At 39.7% G+C, this 22,241-nt stretch overlaps 1 protein-coding gene across 1 annotated transcript in view; it reads right to left on the bottom strand.

The window, feature by feature from the left end:
- Positions 1-22,241, bottom strand: part of MYT1L (myelin transcription factor 1 like) — a 184,281-nt gene that overhangs the window by 61,281 nt on the left and 100,759 nt on the right. Inside the window, exons 6-9 of the mRNA XM_018559231.1 lie at positions 15,412-16,386; positions 6,136-6,270; positions 778-868; positions 1-62 (exon numbers count right to left, since the gene is read on the bottom strand). The exon at positions 1-62 is cut by the window's left edge and continues 1 nt beyond it. Coding sequence (XP_018414733.1) covers positions 1-62; positions 778-868; positions 6,136-6,270; positions 15,412-16,386 — 1,263 coding nt within the window. The remainder of the gene's footprint in view (positions 63-777; positions 869-6,135; positions 6,271-15,411; positions 16,387-22,241) is intronic.

The following is a 22,241-nucleotide window of genomic DNA, read 5'->3' as shown; positions in this document are numbered from 1 at the left end:
TTTGCTGCTTCTTTTGAGCTTTTGCTAGTTTCTCTGCTGCAGCAATAGGACATCCCGAAAGACTGATAAAATAAAAATGTGATGGTTATTCACAAAGGCATATCGAAAAATGCAGATTTCTAAACATAAAACCTACCTAGATCTTACTTTTTAGGCAGTGCTGCATAATCTAAAAACAAAATTATTGCATGTGAATATATATATTATATGCAACTTGTACATGCATATAAACATCCACATAATATCCTTGCCACATGGTTATATATATCTATATATATATATAGAGAGAGAGAGAGAGAGAGAGAGAGAGATATTTAGAGAGATAGATATAATTTTTTAAACTAATTTCCCTCTACCCAACATTGCCTTCTCCTAAGGCCTGTTCCACATTGTAAATGTGGAATTGTAACAATGATAACATAGGTCAAGATTTTGGATTTCCAAATTCTACAAAATAGAGACAAGGAGATGACAAAACATATTATGTCTTAGAAAATGTTTTGACTCTGCAATACTCTTCTCCTGCTAGAAAAAAATAAATATATACTGCAGCTTACTTGAAGGGCAACAGTCAGGAAAAAGTTTTTGCTTTGTGCCAGAAAATTCTCTAGATCACACATTTTTTGATCTTGTTATATGACAAAGTGAAAGTTTTCAGTAGTTGAAGAAAGCCTAGTAAGCAGCAGTAGTCATCTGCGTAATTCTGGTGGGACAGGCAGAAAGTGCTGCAGTAGTAGAAGTGGCCGTCTGTAGCAGTTCCAGAGACGCTGTGCCTACCTTCTGTGAGAGTTCCTGTTACTGTTTACATGGCCTCTCCCGGTGCAACCTGGTGTAGGGCACTTTAGAACATTTTCATGCATGGCGAGAACTTGGCAGAGAAAGAAAGCAAACAAAACAGGGAAATTACTAAAAAAGGAATGCATTAAAACTTTCATCCAACAATTAATCTGTAGTTGAGTTGTAATCACTACTGATCACTTTATATTTCTCATAGGAGTGCATAGAGATTATTGTACATACTGTATAATCATTTACATTTAGCTTTAATTAAACATCTCTATGAGTCACTTAAAGCTGAACTTCAGGCAGATACAAAAAGGGTACAAAATGAATGCAGCTCTGTAATCATTAAAACATAATTTATATATTTGTTAAATGCAAGCAGTGTAAGCATCTGAATTCGACCCAGTATCAACTTATTGAAGTCCCTGTACAGCAGAGTTCAGGGAGGGGGAAGCAGCACATGGAGCCAATCCAGTTTGCTGCAAGACAAGCCCTCATGGGCAGGGCCCTCCTTCCCATCTTTTCTTGAATTGTATTGTAATTATAATGTCTTCCCCTGTAAAGCACTGCACAAACTGTTGGAGCTATATAAATCCTGTATTATAACAATAATAAAAATAATATGCTGATAGGAGGAAAAGGCAGAGTGACAGAGAGATGGGCTCACTGTGCTGCTTCTCCTTTCACTGTCCAGTTACACAGTGGCAGTGGAGAGGAGACCTGTAAGTAATTGTGAAACTGCAGCACAGAAAGATCAGATTCCTAGGCTGGACTCTGGGCAAATTAAATCTTATTTTCAAACCCTGCACTTCAATAGTATAAGTGCTCATTTTGTCTAGGGAGCTAAAATAAAGTTTGATCCCGGCTTGCTTTTAGACCAGTCTCTTAAGCCTTGCTCCCCTTCCGCTCCAGTGGTCTAACGTCGCATGAGTCATCAGGTTCTATACAGTATATAGAATGTGAAGACGCTAAGGGATATAGCATCACTGCAGCCACAGTGCGGTCTAAGAGCAAGCCAGGATCTTCGTTGGGGTGGGTATAACCTTGTGTCAGCACTCATAAACTGTTAGAGAAAGGTTTAACTTTTACAATCTGCAATTTGTTAGGCATATTTAACGCCAAAACCTTTTTTTTTGGTTTTGGTTAGATTGGTGAGGGGGTTCGAATCTTTGTGATGTTTTCATTGCTGTGTCCCTGCTAGGGAGATTCACCATCTCTATTTGTCCTGGTGACTGGAAGGAAAACCCCGAAAAATAATAGAAATAAAGGTGGACTCTTCCAACGGGGACACTTGTTCCCTTTAAAACTATTTAATTAAAATTTTCCTCTCATTTCCTTTTATTCCTTTTTTCTCTATTTCCACTCTAAAAAAAATAAGTTTTGGCTTTAGATATACTTTAAATTTAGTTTGTTTTCTCCACAGTCCCCCTTACATCAGTCCATTTGAAAGCATCTACATTTTATCTACTCTTATCACATGCCTTTTATTTACATTTTGTTTGTATTCTCTTGTATTGTTTGTATTTTTTTTTTTTTAATTGATGCTTAAAAAATTCACAGCCAGAAAAATGTTTCTATTTTCTGAATGGTATGGTCAGGCAAGCATTTATTACCTAGCTTATAAAGACAACATCTGTTTTATTGTGATCAAAGTTTCAATATGAATTATGTCCCCCAATGCACAAGCATGGTGGGATGATCGACTCCAAAAAAGCCACATGCAGCATTTGTTGCCATGAATCGCTCTCCCCTATGCTGGTATGTTTGGGAGAGAAATTCATACTGAAGCTCATGCTGAGCTAATTGCAGGTTTCTCTGCTCAGCATGGAGAATAGACAATGCGTTATTCAATTATCAAAATTGCAGTCTCTAAAAACAGTTGTCTAACTTTGTCCTTATGGAAAAGCACATAAAAAAGGCACGTTTAGAAACTTTTATCTGAGTGTTTGTGTATTTCACTGTGTGCCACCGCAGTCAAAATATTGCAATCATTACTTTAAAAAAAAATGCAAACCAATCTAAATGCATAAAGGCTCCATATGAACAGACCCATTGTAAAACATTAGAAAAAACAAACTTATGCCACTATCTCTGAGTCCTAAATAATTATACTGCTGCAAAAGTAAATGAAAGGTATTTCTGGAATAATTTAATGTAGGGATGCACTGATACCGGTTTTCCAGTAACGAGTACGAGTACAGATATTTATCTTTCGGTACTGGTACTTACGCTAGCATGGACCTGGCTTCCCCATGCATGATTGCCTGGGAAGCCGATCCATGCTGTTTGGCCAATTCGATGCTGATAGGCCTGGGAAGCCGGCTTCCCAGCCAATCAAGATTGAGCCGGCCAAATAGCATGAAACAGGCTTCCTGGCCAAACAGCATCGAGCAGGCTGCTTGATCGGCTTGATGCTGATTGACTGGGAAGCTGACTTCCCAGTCAATCAGCATCGAGTCGCCCAAAAAGCATGGAGCTGGCTTCTCGGCCAATAAGGAAGCCGGAGGAGAGCACTTACCCACCACCCAGCTTCCTAATTGGCCGTGAATCTGACTCCATGCTGTTTGGCCGGCTTCATGCTGATTGGCTGGGAAGCTGGCTCCATGTTCCCTCATGGCAAATCTCCCTCTGACCGGAAGTTCCGGAATCGGAGGCAAGTATTGGAGCATTTGGGCGAGTATGAGTATTCGCCCAAATACTCGGTATCAACACCGATATCGATACTAGTATCGGTATCGGTGCATCCCTAAATTAAAGACCTGGACACTAAGTACTGCTGTATGCCTGCATGAGAGTAACGATCAGACTGCCATGTAGTATGAGTGGATCTTGAACACGGATATCACAATTGAACATCACGGTAGTCTATATCTCCCATGAAAAAAATGTGCTGCAGCACTCAATTTTAAGTGCATATGCACTTATAGCTTTCTCTTAGTCCCCCTACAAAATCCCACCAATACCTTCTTGTGATGGTGTGGCAACAATGCTGCACTGCTTCTGAATTCAGAGCAAAGTTGCCACTCTCATGTAGGCTGTGACTGCATTGCAATGGGATAACAAGATGTTGCAGGGGGAGTGCCTATCAGCATTGTCACTGCTGATTCACAAGCCTATAGCTTTTCAGTTAGCCCCTGGCCACACCTATGATACCACATTTGATAATAAAACCCTCCCACGGTGAGCTGCAGTGTCTGGGAGGGGGAGTTTGTGAGACACAAATAAAGGAGGATTTTACTCACTCAAAGAAGGTATTAAGTTTTTTTTTTTTTTTTTTTTATAAGGCTTGTGCATCACATAACTGGATGCTGGACTTGTTTAGACTGTCATACAGGAGGTTTTACATGTGCCTTACACCTACATTGATTTTTTTCATAAAACCCATTTCTTTGTGTAAAAATTATGTAAGTAAGATAGATGTAACATGATGTAAATGTACAAAATGTAAAACACAGGTAAAATTGCAGAGCAAATAACGAAAAAGGATTGCCACTGGTGTCACGTGCCATTGGGCAACTGGAATTGAAGAGAAATCTTCCTTACTGAGACACAGACAACAACAAAATGTTGACAGTAGTTCTAGCCCATCCCTACTCTGCTCAAAATACATATAAAGTTGCACCTTAAAGCGTTCCTAAGTACACTTGGCTGCTGAGCTGGCCAAACTATCATTCATATGGCAGGTTCATTTAAAAGGGGTTATAAATAATGTTAGCATTGTAACCGCTGGCTGTCAGTTAGTATTAGACTAGTATATGTACCAAAAAAATCAAAGGGGAATACACTAACAGGGTTATTCACAAAAGGGTGAAGAGTTTGCAGAAGGCAGGAGAAGTGAACAATCTAGGACAACATAGCTGAACTGGAAACATTATCCAATGCAGCTCACTTTCCAGTTCAGTTATGTTGTCCTAGATTGTTCACTTCTACTGCCTTCTCTACACTCTTCACCCTTTTGTGAATAACTCTGTTTATTCTACCTAGAAATTACAGACAGATGGCAACTATGACACACAAATGCCATTTACCTGACTTAATTGTACTGTTCTTTCATATATAGATAAATATTTACAAAATACATTTATATTGAAAAAAAGCTTTAAAAAAAGCAGTGTACTTTGAGAGCTTATCTAGGGGGAAGAAAGTGTTGAGGGTCTATATAGCCAAATCATTTTGCCTTCAACCATCCTAGAAGAGCTGGAACAGGCAGTGCTTACAGTACACAGCGTAACACTGTATTCATTGTGCTGGCTGCTCCACATCAATGCATGTACTTGTTGATGCTTAAAGGAGAATTATGGGGAGAGTGAATTACACTGAAACTGTCACACATCGGCTCTTTTGATCGGGAACTGAGCGATAACATACCGCCGATTCCTCAGTTCCCGATCATCTCCCTGAAGAGAGTGGCGACTGTCAGTCATCACTTCCTACAGTGATTCCCTCCTCCCCTCTCTATTACTCCAGCACTGACTGGAGGAACTCATGAGTGGGCGGGTACAGCTGGCTTTGCCTCTAGAAAGGCAGAGCCAGCTGTCAATCAGGCAGCAGGGTGGATCTCGACAATATTGTCGGGATCCGTTCTGGCTGTAGCGCGGCTCTGCACTGTCAGCTTATAGAGGGGAATAGCCCACTATATGCTGAGTTTTGGGTCACAGGAGGACATTAGTATATAGTATATCCTCCAGTGACCCTAAGGAGAACTATGGCAAAAAAAGTTGGGCCATAGTTCTCTTTTAAAGTGAAATTCCAAGCTTTCAGCTAAATACAAAAAAAAGTTAGTTATAGTTTTGTTTAGCCAGCTTTGTGATTTACACATCCTTGCCATCCTGCGTATCCAGGAAGATCATTCCACCATTTTCTGGTTCAGTTTAATGGCTTCCTACCTTATTAGAAGTCAAACAGATTTATTGTCCTATGAGCTGAGTGGAGGGGCAGAAGTGACACTGGAAGCTACAAGGGTGAATCAGGAAATAGGGGTTTCACCTATCTGGCAATTTATCAAGGTGTATGTATAAAATAATACAACTGGATTAACAGAACATCTAACCATTAGCTGTTCTGTTCATTAGGCCGGTAATATGGTGCACATATACAGTATGTATTTTAACTTCATATTTAGCGTTTTGCCTTAAGTTCCACTTTAGTAATAAAATATATCTATAGACTGGTAGCATCAGGGCTGTCAATACATTTTGTGTTCTTAGGAATACAAAGTGAAAAGGACAAAGTATAGATGTCAATGATAATAATGAACAGTGGGCAACCCTACACCACGTCCCTCAAGTTCCACAGTTGCTCTGTAGATCTGGTTTGAATCTTGTCCATAATCCAATTGCCTCTACAACTTACTTTCTGGAGGTACCCTGTCTTTGTGCGGGCAACCTGATAAACTCCGGTGGTGAGGATATAATCCAGTCACATGACCTGTTCCATCGCAGCCGGGGGTAGGGCATTTGCTTTCTTTCTTCTCTGATCGTGAAGGATCTACATTAAGAAAATTAAATGTTACAATTTATATCAGTACTCTCGATCAAGCTTTGCAATTATTAAGCTAAGAATATTGCGAGAATGTGTTCCTATATTATATAATGAAGGACATTTTTTTCATCCTTAGGACCTCTGTAAGCACACAGTGAGCGTTAGATCTTAAATTTACCTTCACTGAGTTACATTTTCTTCAGCAGTAAAAGAACTCGTAGTAAAACTCTAATAGCCCATTATATTAATACACTTCATCCATAGATCATATACATGTACATATCTAATGTATTTTGCAATATAGCAATATGATAATTCAATATCATCAAACATTTTCATGGTCCAGATTGGCTTCTCCTAGATGTCCATCTATCTCAGTTCTGTATGTGACCTTACTTCTCATAGCAATCCTAGTGATGGAAAACAGTAAAATGTAGAGTTGATCTTCTATGCATGGACATCATTATCTGTTATTTCCGGAAGGGATCATTGTGCTCTGTGTGGCTGTCACTATTTTGCTGGTAGCAGTGTTGATAAAATAGGATGATAGGTCCCAATGGTTAACTACGTGTGACAAAATGGTTGCAGCAATTACAATGCTTCAGCATTGTAACTGGAATGCTTCCTATTAAATAAACTCATCGAAGAACCACTGTAGTGAAAGATATTGTATTCTGGGGCTAATACCTATAATAGTAATATTTTGTATAAGTAATCCTTTCTTTTTTAGTTTCACATGTCTTTATTTACATTTTCTCCACAGTTACATGCAGACCAAACTGTACAGGTACAGGGCAGTAACAGTGGTTAGGACAAGCTATATAACCCAGCCTAGAGTGCTTACAATGAGCAGATTTTATTCTCATAGGAAAAAAAAAACAGCTGTATCTGTTTAAAAAGTATTCACCGGAGTTGGGATTTACTTTGTTGCTTACTTAAAGTGCATTTAAAAGTCCATTTAACACTACATTTCCATCCAAAGACTTCTCTGTCCACAGGGTGACATAATCTCATTACAGAACTAAGTGTTGTCACCCTGTTAAAGTTAGTCGAAAAATAATGCATCTACTAGCAGGATCAACAGAAATAAAATAAAACTATGTTACAGGAGGGAAACAGAAAAACAAAAGATGGTGTGGTAATGCTTATGACAGGCTAAATCATATATGTCATGTTTTATCTTGCTCATAATTTGACTTGAACAATTACAGCATAGTAATGGGACTGTGTGGACCCCTCAGATTTGCCTTGCCCTCTTTCTAGTATGAATCCAAATAAGATTCAGTCATACTGTTTTTTTAAAGGATTAGGGTTGTACTTATAAACCATTCACACAGCAAACAGTTCTGCAACTGAGATGTCTCACTTCACTTCAGATCGGTCATTCACTCGGCTGCCCTCGGCAGCTTCGTGAATAGACCCCTTAGTTTACAGAGCTATTCACTGTGTGAATGGCTTATGAATACACCGCTAAGTGTAAAGACATAAAAAGTGTTGCATTCACAGCTTTGCCCTTTATGAGGGCTTCTATAGAAGGGAAGACCCAGCATGGGATAGTTGAAACATGAATATCCCTTTGGATTATTTTATAAGGCTTTATTTTTAAGTAAATAGACATCCAATGTACGTTTAGTACTTTAATTGTGTCAGGTTAAAAGGGTATGCAGTGAAAAGGACTTATTTACCTATTAACTAAGGAGAGGTAATTAACATACATAATGGGCAATGCTCAAAACCTTCTGATGACTGCACAGCCATTTGAAAAAAAGTGTGTTACAATGCCTGGTACCCATGAAATCTGGCTGCAGTTTGTGGGATAGGAGTAACTTATTTAGGACCTCTTTTGATGCACCTGTTTGGCAGTGACAACAGGACCACAGGAGTTGGCATCAGCATGATGGGGGTAAGATGGGTGTAGACAGAGATGACACTACAGTCAGGGGAACACCTGCTTCTTCACTTGGTGCATATCTGGTGGAAGAAAACTACAGGAAAAGATCCGGCATCCAGTTAACAGCTGATATCAGCAGATATCCACCAGCCATGAACTAGTCAAATCCAGGTCAAAACTAAGAATTGGTGAATTGATTTGCTCATCTTTACTTTCAAATATGATTGAAACACTCTATTCTGTTCCTGGTTTATTAATAAAGATTCAGTTTTAAGAAAGATGATAGATAGTCAATCCATTTTAGGAGGGAGGTGGATATTATTATAATTAATAACTCCTCTCCATGAGTTCATAAAGAATCACTGACCAACGGAAATTTGGAGCAATTTGTATTCATCTCAGACAGGGCACAGTAATTCAGACATGTGAGTGGGAAGTGGTTCATTACAATGCATGGCTCCCCTGCCGACTCAGAGCCTAGTCTCATCAGTCTTGTGGATAATAAAAAAAAAACAGAAGTGTTATAGTTCACAGTTCCTTTCAGGCTGCACTCTTCATTCCATGCAGGTACAAATACTTGGCTTTCTGCACATACTGCATAAAAGCACAAGGCCACCTGCATCAAGAGTGGGCTCATTAAAAACACTTTCCTTTTTCTCTACAGCATCTTCCTATCGACCTGTTAGGATAAACACATTTTGTGATGTTGCATTAAAAAGCATCCTTCTTTGTTTAAACCTATACTTCAGTAAGTGCTGGATGTTTATGCAGTTTCTACCGTAGGTTTGGCTCAAATGGGCGTGTAACTACATGGATAACTAGGGGCAATGGGCAGTTTAAAAAAGTACCTGTGGAGTATACAATTACCAAAGCAAGCTAAGCTCATATTTCATTACAAAAAAAATGTAAGGGCTGGCAACTTGTGCAATAGCCTCACACACCTGGGCCCCAGTGCAGGATATGAGCCAGGGGGCCAAACATTCAAACTCATATCCACTGCTTTAGACTTAACATCCCAAATCCCAGATCTAATCCCAAATCCCTATAATGTTTCGGCAACTAACATGCCCGGCCCATGACCTATGGCATAAGAACCCAATTCCATATAACTCCTTCTCTGCAACAGACCCCCTTAATTCATAAAGTCCTGGTCCTAAATGCAGACAGATAAAGTTAATTGTATATCTTGACTTTATATGTAAAAGTAACACGTGGGCCTGTACCCTCCAACCCCTTGAACTTCCACAATTGGCTTTTTTTAAGTGATGTACAAATTCACTGACTAATAGCTCAGTTGCAGCGGGGTTTATTGCATTGTACTGTGTCATTCTGTGTAAGCGCCTGTTCTGGGCTCAGCTTACTGCGTACCAATTTTCTTCTCAGGTTCAGTGGTTGCTTGAATGCTAGTATTGGGGGCTGAGGGAATATTTCTTTAAGTATGGGGTCTTCTGAGAGTACTGGCTGTAGATCTTTGATTATTTTGCATATTACCTCTAGAGTAGGGTTGTAGGTAACTACAAGAGGGGTCCTGGTTTGGTTTTTCTTCTCTTTGTACTGTAGCAGTCTTTCCTGTGGTGTTCTTAGGGCAGATTTAATCTTTTTAGAAATAGTCTTTTCCCTATAGCCCTTTCGCCGAAATGCATCAGCCAGTGCATGTGAATGAGTAACCTTGTTTGCTCACTACACTCTATTTAGTAGAACTGCAGAATGAATGTCCTTCACTGCTTATTTTTTTAAGTGAAAGCTAATCACATTCCATGTGACATCTCACTACTAGTAGGAACATTGAAAAGCATGTATATAAAATACACGTGACAAAAATATGTACCCAGTTAATATGAACAATTGCAAAAACTACATGCCCATTTTTGTCTGGCCATTAGAGCTTATTTGTAGTTGCAACCCCTGAAATAGGCTGCCTGCATTTCCTGATTCCTGCATTAGGATTAAACATTTTTTTAATGGATAGCAGATTTGATCCTTCAGTGGTTTCTCTTATTTTTCAGGAACTTCACCCACATTATGAGAGGGTCACAATGTTCCCTGCTGATATTTTCATGCCATGGAAACAGCAGCTGTACGTTTTGGAACGGAACAAGGAGATCTCACCTCTGGAGTCTTAAAGCCAGTGAGTGATTCAGCTTCCTGCGTAAACACGTTGCTGAAATATACTATGTAACACAAAGTATGTAGACACCTGAACATCACATCTATCTAGATGGACAAAAGCATGTGAACATCCTTCCAAACTATTAAGTTCTGTTCTGGTATTTATAGTGAAGTGTACTGTTAATAGTTCAGAACAGAATTACATTTTAGACAACCGTGTGCTTCCAACCTTATGACCAAGGTTTGGTGGAGGCCCTTTTCTGTTCCAGCACAACTGTGGTTTGATGAGTTTGGAGTGGAGTAGGTCCCCTGTGGCCTTCACGGAGCCCTGACCTTAACCCTACTTAACACCTTTGGGATGAATTTGAATGTGATTTGCCAGCCGGGTCTTTTTCAGTACCATTAGTACCTGATCACAAATTCTCTTTTGAAAGGGCACATATATCCACAGACACACTCCAATATCCTGTAGAAATCCTTCCTAAGATACTGGAGCCTCTTCTAGCCACACATTGTGGAGCAACGCCATATAATGCAATAATACTCATGGGTTTGAAATAGGTTGTTCAACAAGCTCATGTAGATTTGATTATCAGGTGTCCACAAACTGTTGTCCATATAATGTATTAGTTTTGGGTCAGTTGATGTTGTAATTCAGTTCTAATAACCTTTCATCAAATGCGTTCTATTAGGTAATGTTTGTCAAAGATTGTACAGAAATAACTATGATTACAATACGTGATTTTACTACTCCTATTATAAAACAAGCTATAGAACAGAATACAGAATATTTTTTTTTAAATACATTTGCCTTTACTATTCTTGACACTATTGAATTACACTCAGTTGCGCTCTCCCAGTAAGGAAGGGAACAAGTGAATTGCATTTAAGAAAGAAATTGCTATCGATCCTCACCTAAGACACATCATGACTTGCATCTCAAATCACTGCCACTATCTTGCCATCAAGGGATAATTAATGTGTAGCCACTGTCCCTATCTTACATCATTATCCATCCGTATACGGCTCTATTGGGGCACATTTCCTCCATCGTTACCTTTTTTATTGATGCAAATCTGATAAATCATGATGCTGTTAGAACTTTTGTAAACATGTCTAAATTGATGACTAATGGTTGCAATGGATGTAACAGTGTGAAAAAGCAGAAATATTATTGAAGTCCTCCTGGAATTTTGCAGAAAATTATATCTTTTAGATGAGGAAGGAACAGAAGGTTTAAGGCAGCAACCTTGTTTTTAATTGAAGTCATGAAGGTCTTAGTGTATATAGGGGGGTTTTGCCTCCCTTCATATATACCAATTGCATGACAGATCCAACAGGGTTAGGTTGAAGAAACATTTTGTGCAACGTATAGTGTTTTTTGAGATCTTCAACGGCAGCCTTTTCAGCTTAGCTCTACTACAATCAAGCCCGGGGTGCCGGCACCCTAAGGTGCTCTAATATGCAACTTAACTTTGACACTCACCCCGTCCTTCCTTCTGCATCTTCCTATTGACGTACCACTATGATGTTTAGTTTTTTGGTAACTAGGTAGTTGTGGGAGGCAGCTGGGAGTGAGAAAGCTCATGACACTGTTTGGATTTTAGAGCTTCCAAACATTTAGGACACTCTGGATGCTGGAGAAGGCATCTAAATATATGTGAAAGCTGCACTATGTGTCTGGATTTAAGTGCTGTGGCCCCTTTAGAAATATTGCTGAAGTGACAATGTCATATATTTAAACCTTCAAGTGTGTTACCAGACCTCAATAAATTGGAGTGGAGGGAGGAGGTACTTAGGTGGACTAAGAAGAGATAATACCCCATGGCAGGCATTTCCAATGTAGTGTTCTTCAGAGCCAGTCCCATAATTACACAGGAGGCTGGACAGTAGTTTTGTATATATGTAAAGTTCCTGCCCCTGAATATTCTTTACCCTCCTTAAAAATGCACCTAAACTAAAAAAATGAATACCAGCTGGGTTATAGGAAACAGGAGGACTGAGCTGTCATCTTGCAAACACTGCTGGCCCCAGTGATTGCACTCTCCCTATGCATAGGGCTGTGTACTAAGCACCCTACCTATAGTTGCATGTGAGTTTAGTACCACTTTTGGTTTTCATGCGAATAAGTGTGTTTTATTGCACTAGATCTATGTGCTTTTTTTCTTTTCTTTAACCTCTTGCCGTCCGCCCGTAGTAAAAAAACAGACGGACGGCACTGCTGCATTTGCGGGTTGCCGTCTCCATACGGCAATTTTGCGCTGAATACTGAAAAATGGCCTGGATGGGAAGGTGGTTTAACACCCCGGACTTCAAGTGGTTAAAGTGACATTGCAAGGGAATCTGCACTTTGCAAGGGAATTTCCCTTAGTTTAGTGGATCATCACGCAATCATGCGCAAGCAAAAATACAGGGTTTTAAAAAAAAATGTTCTTGCATTTAAAAAAGTATTACTTGCAAACTGCATTTTCACCACATTCACTAAGCAAGGGGAAATTCCTTGCAATGTGCACAGCCTATTTGAACAACCCCTAAGTGTCAGGTTAAGCTATGGGGTCAGGAGATTTGTGTGGAAGACATCTTTTTAAAACTTGCTTTCAGTCACAAAAACCAAACACTGGGTTCTTGGTTCCAAAAATCAACATAAAACACTTTAGATATCTGTATTCCTTTTGCTTGTCCTTACTAAGAAAGCAAATCCTAGAAGAACTGATACTGAAATATCACTGAGAAGAGACCACATTGCCTTGTGCCCAGCACTCACTCTAAATACTTTTTACATTTTTTGACCCCCCCTTCTTAGTGCTGAATGAGTTCAGAAACACTTATAATATCTTGGTGGGACATGATACAGGATACGGAGAAAGTGTGCATTGGTATACTTGTAAGTATATTGTTCAAAACATTTTGAAACTGTACATATTGTAAGATTTGGACAAACTAAAGGTGGGGTTTAGGTTTTTTAAATGTTAGGGGTGGTAATGGTCCTGTCCAAAGTGAATGATAAGAATTCCTAAATTTTATTTGTAATTAAAGAGATAATTTTATTATGCCCTCTGGTGAGAGGTCATTACATAAGCTGCTGGTTCACGCATTTTACACTTAGCAAGTGAACTTAGCTGATCTACCGTTTAAAAAAAAAAGATTTAACATGGTTAGAGAGCTATGTTTTTCTTCTGTTCATCACCAGGGAAGAGAAAAAAAAAGTTTTTCTATAATTAAATTGCTGACTGTATCAATTGTTCTTCCAAACTCTGAAAATATCTCATTCAAAGGGGCTAATGGGATCGTCAATTAATCTAAGAGGAATTAATTGCATATTGTTGCAAGTGATTTAGAGACACTAGATTCATTTACCTCACACACAGCAAGACACTTGAATTGGGCAAGCATTCCCCCTTACCTGCACACTACATCAAGACTCATTATAAACTCTCAGCAATAAATATAAAAAGCTGATTATTGTAATTCATCAATTATCCATCATTAGCCCGCATGCCTATATATGAATGTAACAAACATCTTAATTCTTTTGAAAATATCTTTAAACTTAGAAATAGTGGAGCTATTTGAAAACCCAATCATATTTTCAATGCTGCCTACCACTTCACAAAATAGTTTCTACTACTTTATGTATTATGGAAGATTGCCCCCAAATTGACATGGATACTATAAAAAAACAACAACAATGTTTACCTTTTATAAAGTAGGGATCATTGACTTTGATACTCTTGTTTTATTGAAAAGGAAATTAGGTTGGTTTGCTCTGCACCCACCAAAAAAGATGGCCCATGTGTAGACCATGGTATCGGATCATGAATAATGCAAAGCTCAGAGTATATGTCAAAGTCTGTCAATTTTGGTACAACTGCAAAATTTGCAAAATTACTAGCCATCAGTGAGATTTTGCAGAAACTGAAAGTTTGCTTGCAAAAAGAAACAATCTCTTTTTTTAATATATATATTTATAAGATAAGTTTAATTTTAAAAATTAGGCTAATGAGGAACCTTTCCAGGATAGATGAAATGAACTTCTGCAACCCTCAAGAGCCATTTAAAACCCACAGCACCCTTAAAAAATGCCATCATTTTGCTTTCCTCTTTGACCTTTGGCTTTTCACCAAAATTGCAATATTTTGCTGAAATCTCCTGATTTTTGTCTCATCCCTAATAAGGATTGATGTGAATTAACTGATGATAGTAGCATATACATAATTAGTTTTAAGTTTGCCTTTTTATTACTGTTTTTAAGGTAAACATTATAGTTGAGTACTGTGTGTGACACTTTGATTATTTACACTAACAGTGTACCTCTTCTAAGTTCCAAGAATACACAATGGTTTTAGCAAAATGTTAAGAAGAAATCTGCAGGACAACAATCTCTGAAAAAAACCAACAATTACTCAGGGTAATCAAAGTAAGCAAGTTGGTCAGATAAAGAGAGAAGGGAACTGTGGAATGAGAGGGAGGGGGGAGAGTCGCAGAGGTGAGAATGGTCAAAATTAGCGATATAGAAAACTGAGGTCCACATTCAGTCTGTTACTTCTTGTGTCTCTAAGCTAAACATTTAAATAATAACGTACTCAATTAACATACTTCTCCTTTAAGGGCAACACAGCCAATGGAGGACCCTGTATCATATTCTTACAAGAATGCTGAAACCTATTTACTTTGAATCTGCTCAGGTGTCCTGCAAATGAGCTCTAGCAAATGGCATTTGGTAAAAAAGAGTGTGTTGCCTAATGGAAAAATCTTGTTCAACTCCAAACCATGTTCTAGATTCAGCCAGTTTTATGTCTCATGCTGTGCATTCCTGCCTTCATCATCCAACAGCTCACCTCTACCTGGTACAGTGTGGAAATAACACTGAAGTCTGAAGAAAATGTCTTATTCCTCGGCAGAGGGGCACAAAGGCCCTTGGGGCTTAGATGTTAATTCAAGTTACTGTTCTTCTTCACTGAAAAAACATTACTAAGAACTTTGCTTTCTCTAATATTTGAAAGCAGTCCTGGGACCAGCACTGTACTTCGTCCTTCCTTGAAGCAGCTCTTTTGTAAAAAGAACAAACTTCATGAGTATTGAGCTGTTTTTGGAATATGAAAACAACAACACTACAATACTTAGAAAATGTACGCAAAAACTGTTACCTTTAGTATAACATGGCTTTTTGACATGGCCATCAGTGGACTTTAGCCTTCTGTCCTCCCCTGAGAGGTGCCTCATGGTTGGATCGTCGCAAGGTCTCATGCTGTCTCTCCTTCCAGCTTCCATGGCCATTTTCTCCCTCATTGCCTTTGCTCTCTCACTTTCCAGGGCTATGGCTTTTTCTAGCAGTGTCAGATTACCCTTTGTCATATCAAAGACATCTTCTGACCTGTCTGAGGTGATGGAGGTAGTTTCATCATCTCTTTCATTGTACTCATCGTCTTTTGCACAGCTAGAAAAAGTTCTTGATCTAGGACTCAACTGTTCTTCAAGTCTCATCAAGTTCATCATGTCAGAGTAATTCCTGTCCGGTAATCGGTCGGAATAGTCTTCCTCTGCTCTGGGCATTCTCATGCCCATAGCTTGCTGTTGATTTCTATCATGGGAATTAGTTTCACTAAGTTTCCGTGCAAGGTCGAAACATTGGTTCCGTAAGCATTCTAAACTGCTCAGACACACCTCCTCATCACTCTCCTCCACCATTTTCTCTGCATGTCCATTATTCGTAGGCCTTCCTAACATCAAATAGTTCATATTCCTGGAGTCTTCCTGGGATGTGATGTCAATATAATTCCTATCATTGAGGTTATCAGAAAGCACTACACCGTGTCCTTGTGCCAGCAGTTTGAGGGAATCCACAGTTTCCCTAACAACATCACTGTCCAAGTCTAAACTAAGCTCCGTCTTTCGTCCCACGTTCTCATTCTTGTCACTGTCGTCCTCCAAGCTATTGGATGTATTGCTGTTCATTTCGGATTCTGTCCTGGCTCTGTATGCTGCATCCTCCGCTATTTTGCCAAGATTCAACAACGACTTGGCTACCAGTTCATCATAATTATCGTATTCATCGTTATTGTTATCATCCTTCTCTGTGTCGTGCATTGTTCGAGAGCTGTGACAATCCATTGAGTGATTGTCTAAAAAGCAAACAGAGAGAGAGAGAGAGAGAGAGAGAGAGAAAGAGGGGTAGCTAGAACACTGAGCAACATTTCTGAGTGAGCTAGTAAAAACTTAGCTTATATGACAATCCGATCACTTGCTTTAAACCATCTATATTGTTGTAAACATAGTTATGCTGCATTTTTTATAATAAATCCGCAGTACAATTTCTCACTATTTATTTTAGGGTCTATTTAGTCTTCTGGATCATCTATAAACAAACTGTTTCAGCTCTGTTTTGGTTTTATGAAATGTGTTCTTGTAGGTTAATCTTTACTGTGGCTAATGAAAAGCATGTCCAAACTGGTGCATGAAGCACCTTGTAAGCTGGCTACCTAATGTGCTGTGGTGCTTGTGCTGCACTGTGTATGGTTCCTGCACTAATATTGAGCAGCAAAGTAGATGCTCCTTATAATGTGCGAACATGCAGGAGGAAAATGCAGAGAAAAAGAAAACTTTGACCACAGTAACTAACAGTATTATCCAAATCCTGGTAATCTCCTATTGAATTATGGGAAGTAAGCATTTTTCCTGATTTAGACCTCTTCTCTTATAAAAAAAAGATAAAGTGGGTGCATTTCTGTCACATGTATAGGATTGGGGTACCAACATACTCCTTTTATTACTGACAAATATACATTTGCCAGGTTATTTAGCTATGGCCTCTATACATACCTCCCGACTTCCTGAGATGAGAAAGAGGGACACCTTTCTGCACAATGTATTTAGGCAATGGAGACACTCCTGTTACACCCCAAGTTGTGCGGACCATTAAGAATTTATATGCCAAAAAGGATTGGTTAAACCCAGAATATTTTTTTTTCACCATTACTTTTCTTTCGTATTGGCTTGTGTAAAATAGCAATCATGATGAAGAGATAGGGTGAAGGATTCAGTGTATTATAACACTTTTGGTAGTTAAGGTAAATAGTACATTTTCTTAGATATCTCTACTTTAGACCAAAAAGAGGGAAATTTGAGGAGGAACGAGGGACAGAAAGATTTGGGTCCAAATGAAGGACAGCTTGGAGGTATGAGTATAGTTTAGACTTGTCAGTAATAAAAGAAATTATTCAACAACCATTCCTGTTAGGACCATGCAATCCAACTTAGAAAGTAAGTTTCTTCATAGAAAGCATTGTCTCTTTTCAAACTCAATAGGGTTATATCACGTGATTAGCATAGATACCAACACTGTTTGTGCTTACAAGTGGACACCCCAAGGAGTTCTGACACACCACATATTTCCACCACCTTCGTGCTCAATAGAAATGTGCTTCCTGGAAAGTAGGTTGGCAGAAGATGTTCCAGAACTCTATACTGAGGGTGCAGCTGAAATTTTAAATTGGGCCTGAACTCAAAAAGTAAAGTTTTGCTATCTTTTAGGGAATATAATTAATGGTTAATTGTGCCTAAGCCTACCTTTAGTCTTTTTAAGGAACAGTAGTGCACTTTCTGACATGTGGCTGTGCTTAAACACTCCTGCTCAGTACCCAAAGTAGCTGCCTATCTGCACTGTGAGAATTAAAGCTGGCCATACATCATACAGTTTGTGCACATTTACCAAAACTCTGCAAAATAAGGACATGCCTAAACAACCCTTTTATTTTCTATCAAATCAACTATGCCCTATACACTGCATAGTTGATAATAGTTTAAAAGGACATTGCACAATCAGATTGTATGGCATATAGTCAGCTTTAGGGCATTGCACCTCTGACTTCTAGTTTCACTGGATTTAGAGTGAGATTAGGTAAAAACACGATCTCATGATCACTGTTTCCTTACTGGAGAGAAAGCTGTAACTAAGGTACTACAGTGAAGTAGATCTGTGTTCAACCAGTCCTGCCTTTACTTGAATATTCCCCCACCAGTCATTAGATCCCCAGAGATCTGTGACATGACCTCCTCCACATAGAAACACTGTGAGAAACCCAGCATAGTAAATCGGTAATGGGGAAAAGATCAGCTTCAAGCAGCCTACCAGCCTTAGGCACAGCTTTCACAATACAGGTTTTCATTAAATGACCGAGGACAAGCATGCAGTGACCCGAGTAAGAGTAAAGTCAGTACTCCTGGTCAGCATACTCATTGCGGGTCAGTGACTAATACGGGGAAAATTCTGTGGACACAGGATCAGCCAGGTAACTAACGTTTTAAATAAGAGAATAGTTAGTAATGACAACTTCTATATTTCTCTCGGGACGTGTTTCCTATACGTATTGCTACTACTTGAGACTTATGTATAATAATGTAATAATGTAACATACTACAGATGCATGTGAATAGGAGCGTGGAAGACAGCTTTGCAGAGTTTTTCTTAACTGTCATTATGAATTGATATTTTATATGTTGCTTTAAAATAACTACAACTTTCATATCTCTGTGTAATCCTCCAATAATAAAATACATGCTTTGATATGTTTTCATTAGGCTTTATACATGTTAGAAAAGATATATATTTTTAACAATATAGTTTGTAAATGTAACAATCTTTAGTGAGCATATTTAAAGCTGAACTCCAGATGGACAGCTTACTACACTAAAGAAATTGACATATGGAAGATAAATTACCAGCATAAGGATATGTATGTCTGGTCATCCATTTGTGAGATTTACACAGCTCTGTAACAAAGCGCAGCCCTATCTGGCAGGGTAAAATACCTGGTTTTCCTCTGCTGTATATCCAAAACCGAAACTTTTTTTCTGTGTCCCATGTGAGAGATTTCCCTATATATCATGTTCTGTACATATAACAGGAAGTGAGAGGAAATCTCTCCAAAGAGAAATAAATCCACTGTTAGCTAGTTGTCACAGAAACGAGTCTTCCTCTCTATTCCTGTTCCTGTAACACATCTTTAGGATTTTCTCTCACCTTTGGTCCTGGTGGCAATGGTGACCAGAAAAAACAGAGAGGGTGACTCTCCCTTACAAGGACGCACACCAACCAATTCTATCCAAAACTAAGTAAGAAAGGATTTGGCTTTAGATACACTTTAAGTAACACTTACAAATCTTGACCCTCCCCCTGTCTGTGATTGGACACATAAAGAAGAGACAGCAGACTGATGGGCTCATATCTCTGCCACTCCATTCTCCCCTCCTATATGCAGGTTCTTTGTTAGTACATGGGCATTCGAGAATAACTGATTGGGTCCTGCCCCTTTCTCTCTCAGTTTAAGCCCCCATTCAAAACTCAATGGGGCATATTGAAGGTGATTTTGGAGCTTGTTTTGTTCTTTTATTAGTCATTTTAAGGATTGAGCATTTTTGTTTTAGCCATTGGAAAGGCTGGTTCATAGGAGGACAGAGTTGTAAGGTGCAAAAGCATTTGTAAAGAATATTCATGTACTCCCAATATCCTCTGTGGTTCAAAAAACTTGCAATTATCACTGCAAAGAACATCATGTACTTTTTGAGCTACAAGTGTCAAACTACAATTAACACAGTGCTCAGATGTGAACAGGTATCATTGAAGATAATGGGATTCTTCATGATGAGTCTTTTCACACAACAAAACGCCCAGGTATGAATCTGGGCTTAGTGCTGCTGTACAGATAACTACAAGAGGCTTTTAACAAGTAAAATTCAGGTACTTAAAGGAGAACTATGAGGTGAGTGATTTCCACTCATCCTCATAGTTATAGCCGACCTGCTACAAAGAAGCTGTCAAGGTTGGCTCTATTGATTGGGAAATGAACAGAAGCATGCAGCCAATCTGCCAACTTCCCGATCGTCTCCCCCTCTCCGATCCTCCAGCCCTGATTGGAGGAATGAATGGGGGGAGGGGGCGGGCACAGCTGGCTCTGCTACTAGATAAGCAGAGCCAGCTGTCACTCACGCACATGGGTGGATCCAGACAGTATTATCGGGATCTGTCCTGGCTGCAGCATTCCCAATATATCGCGGGCAATAACCCGCTATATACTGAGCTTTGGGTCACGGGAGGAGGTTAGTATATGTCCTCACGTGACCCTAAAGAGAACTATGGGGAAAAAGACTTACCCCTAAGTTCTCTTTTAAACAGCTTACATTAAAAATAAAAATAATGTATTAATGAATACAGGGCTGCATTCATTTGCATCCATTATATCTGCTTGGAATTCAGCTTGTTTTAACACAGAGGTGGGAAGCGTCTGGACCACAGGCCATTTAAGGCCCATGAAATTATCTGGTCTGGCCCTCCGAGTTGCCTATCCACTGCATGCTAGTGTGATGCTGTAGACCGGAAAGGGTGATTCGCCTCTCCCCGCCTGCAGCGGTTTAGTCAGCTGTAAGCTCAGCACCATCCCCTGGTTATCTCTGCTGTGCCTGTGCACGGTGCATGCGTGCAACTTTGTGTCAGTGTGGCTGGCTGTATATGCCTGTTACTCCTGAGCAGCATCATGTGGAGTGCCTGAGCTGCTCAGCCCGCACTGACAGGCTGTAGCTGCTGGCTGAGATTCAGAGAGAGAGAGAGAGTCCTGTAATGTGTCCTCTGTAGAGGAGCGCCTTACATTATGTATGGATTTAGGTGAGTTTGTAAGAATGTTTGAACTGTTTGTTATCTTTCTTTCAGCACACTGGCAACGTGACATTGACTCCTGGTCCTAACCTGCAGCTAGTGGGGGGGAACGGTGTGTATGTGTGTGTGTGCGTATGTGTGTGTATCCTGGGGGGGTATTTCTGGGGAAGGGAGGGGGGGTGTATGTGTGTGTGTGTATGTGTGTGTGTGTATCCTGGGGGGGTTGTTCCTGGAGTATGTCCACTGGTGGATCCTGGGAGAGTATTGCTGGAGTGTGTCCTGGACAACCTGGAAAAGCAGCTGCAAGTAGCAACATCATGAATACCAGCTAACATCACATGCCTCACCAAAGAAAAGCAGTTCTAGCCATCACATTAGGGGTGGAAACACAGTATGTAGAAGAGTGCAACTACCTCAATAACTAAAATACATGAGTGGATAGACTATTGCTGTGCAGCCTGCTATAACTGACTGAATAGTTGGGATAAACGTGTGACTTACGATTAGGATGTCATCGATCGGCAAACGAAGTCCCTGCAATCACGTAGGGGTGACGATACTGGTCCGTATGCTACTGGTCTGGAGTGTCCAGGTTATCCCTGGGGTATCCCCAGATACTGCGTCATCGGCTGGCCAGGCCGAGCCACGGCAGCTGGAGCAGAAAAAGAGAACCTTGCCTGGCAGTAAAAACCCGCACTAAACAGTGTATATCAGTGCGGTGTGCGGCGCGAACACTGGAGGTTCAAATACACTGTGTCCGTCGGTGCTCGTAAGTCCAGGGGAGATGTACCGTGGGATGAAAATTCACCCCTGTGGGTTGAAATAGCGGCTACGCGTTTCGAGGGTAACCCTCTTTGTCAAGCCTAAGAGCGGTGTCAGCCGCGGGAAAAGGAATAACTTTTAAAGTTGACGGGGGGGAGGAGTCAAGTCCAAAGAGTGCCGTGATAGGCTTAGCAACCGGGGGGCAGACTCACAGTCACGAAGGCACTCAGGGGTTGATTCATGCAGAGCTTTCACGCTCTGGACTGATCCTCATTTTGGGACCAGTGTATATTTATTATTTATACTTGTATGAGCATATGGGAAACTATGTTTAAAAGACTGGTTTCTCTACACTTCTAATTGAAACATGCATGTAAATGAAAAAACTGTTATTCTTATACGTATATGAACAAATAATTTTAATATTAGGTAAAAGAGTTAAAATGTCACATTTATTTTCAGAATGGATAAAAACTGAATAAAAAGTTTTTTATTTTTATTCTTTGTGTGTGTTGTTGAATTTATTGCTTCTTGGATAAAATAATTGCTTGGATAAAAACATTTTTG

The sequence above is a fragment of the Nanorana parkeri genome, unplaced genomic scaffold (assembly GCF_000935625.1).
Source record: "Nanorana parkeri isolate BGI_ZX_2015 unplaced genomic scaffold, ASM93562v1 scaffold383, whole genome shotgun sequence".
In the NCBI taxonomy this organism is placed as follows: domain Eukaryota; kingdom Metazoa; phylum Chordata; class Amphibia; order Anura; family Dicroglossidae; genus Nanorana; species Nanorana parkeri.
The sequence above is the reverse complement of the archived record's forward strand: the minus strand, read 5'-3'. Positions and strand labels throughout refer to the sequence as shown.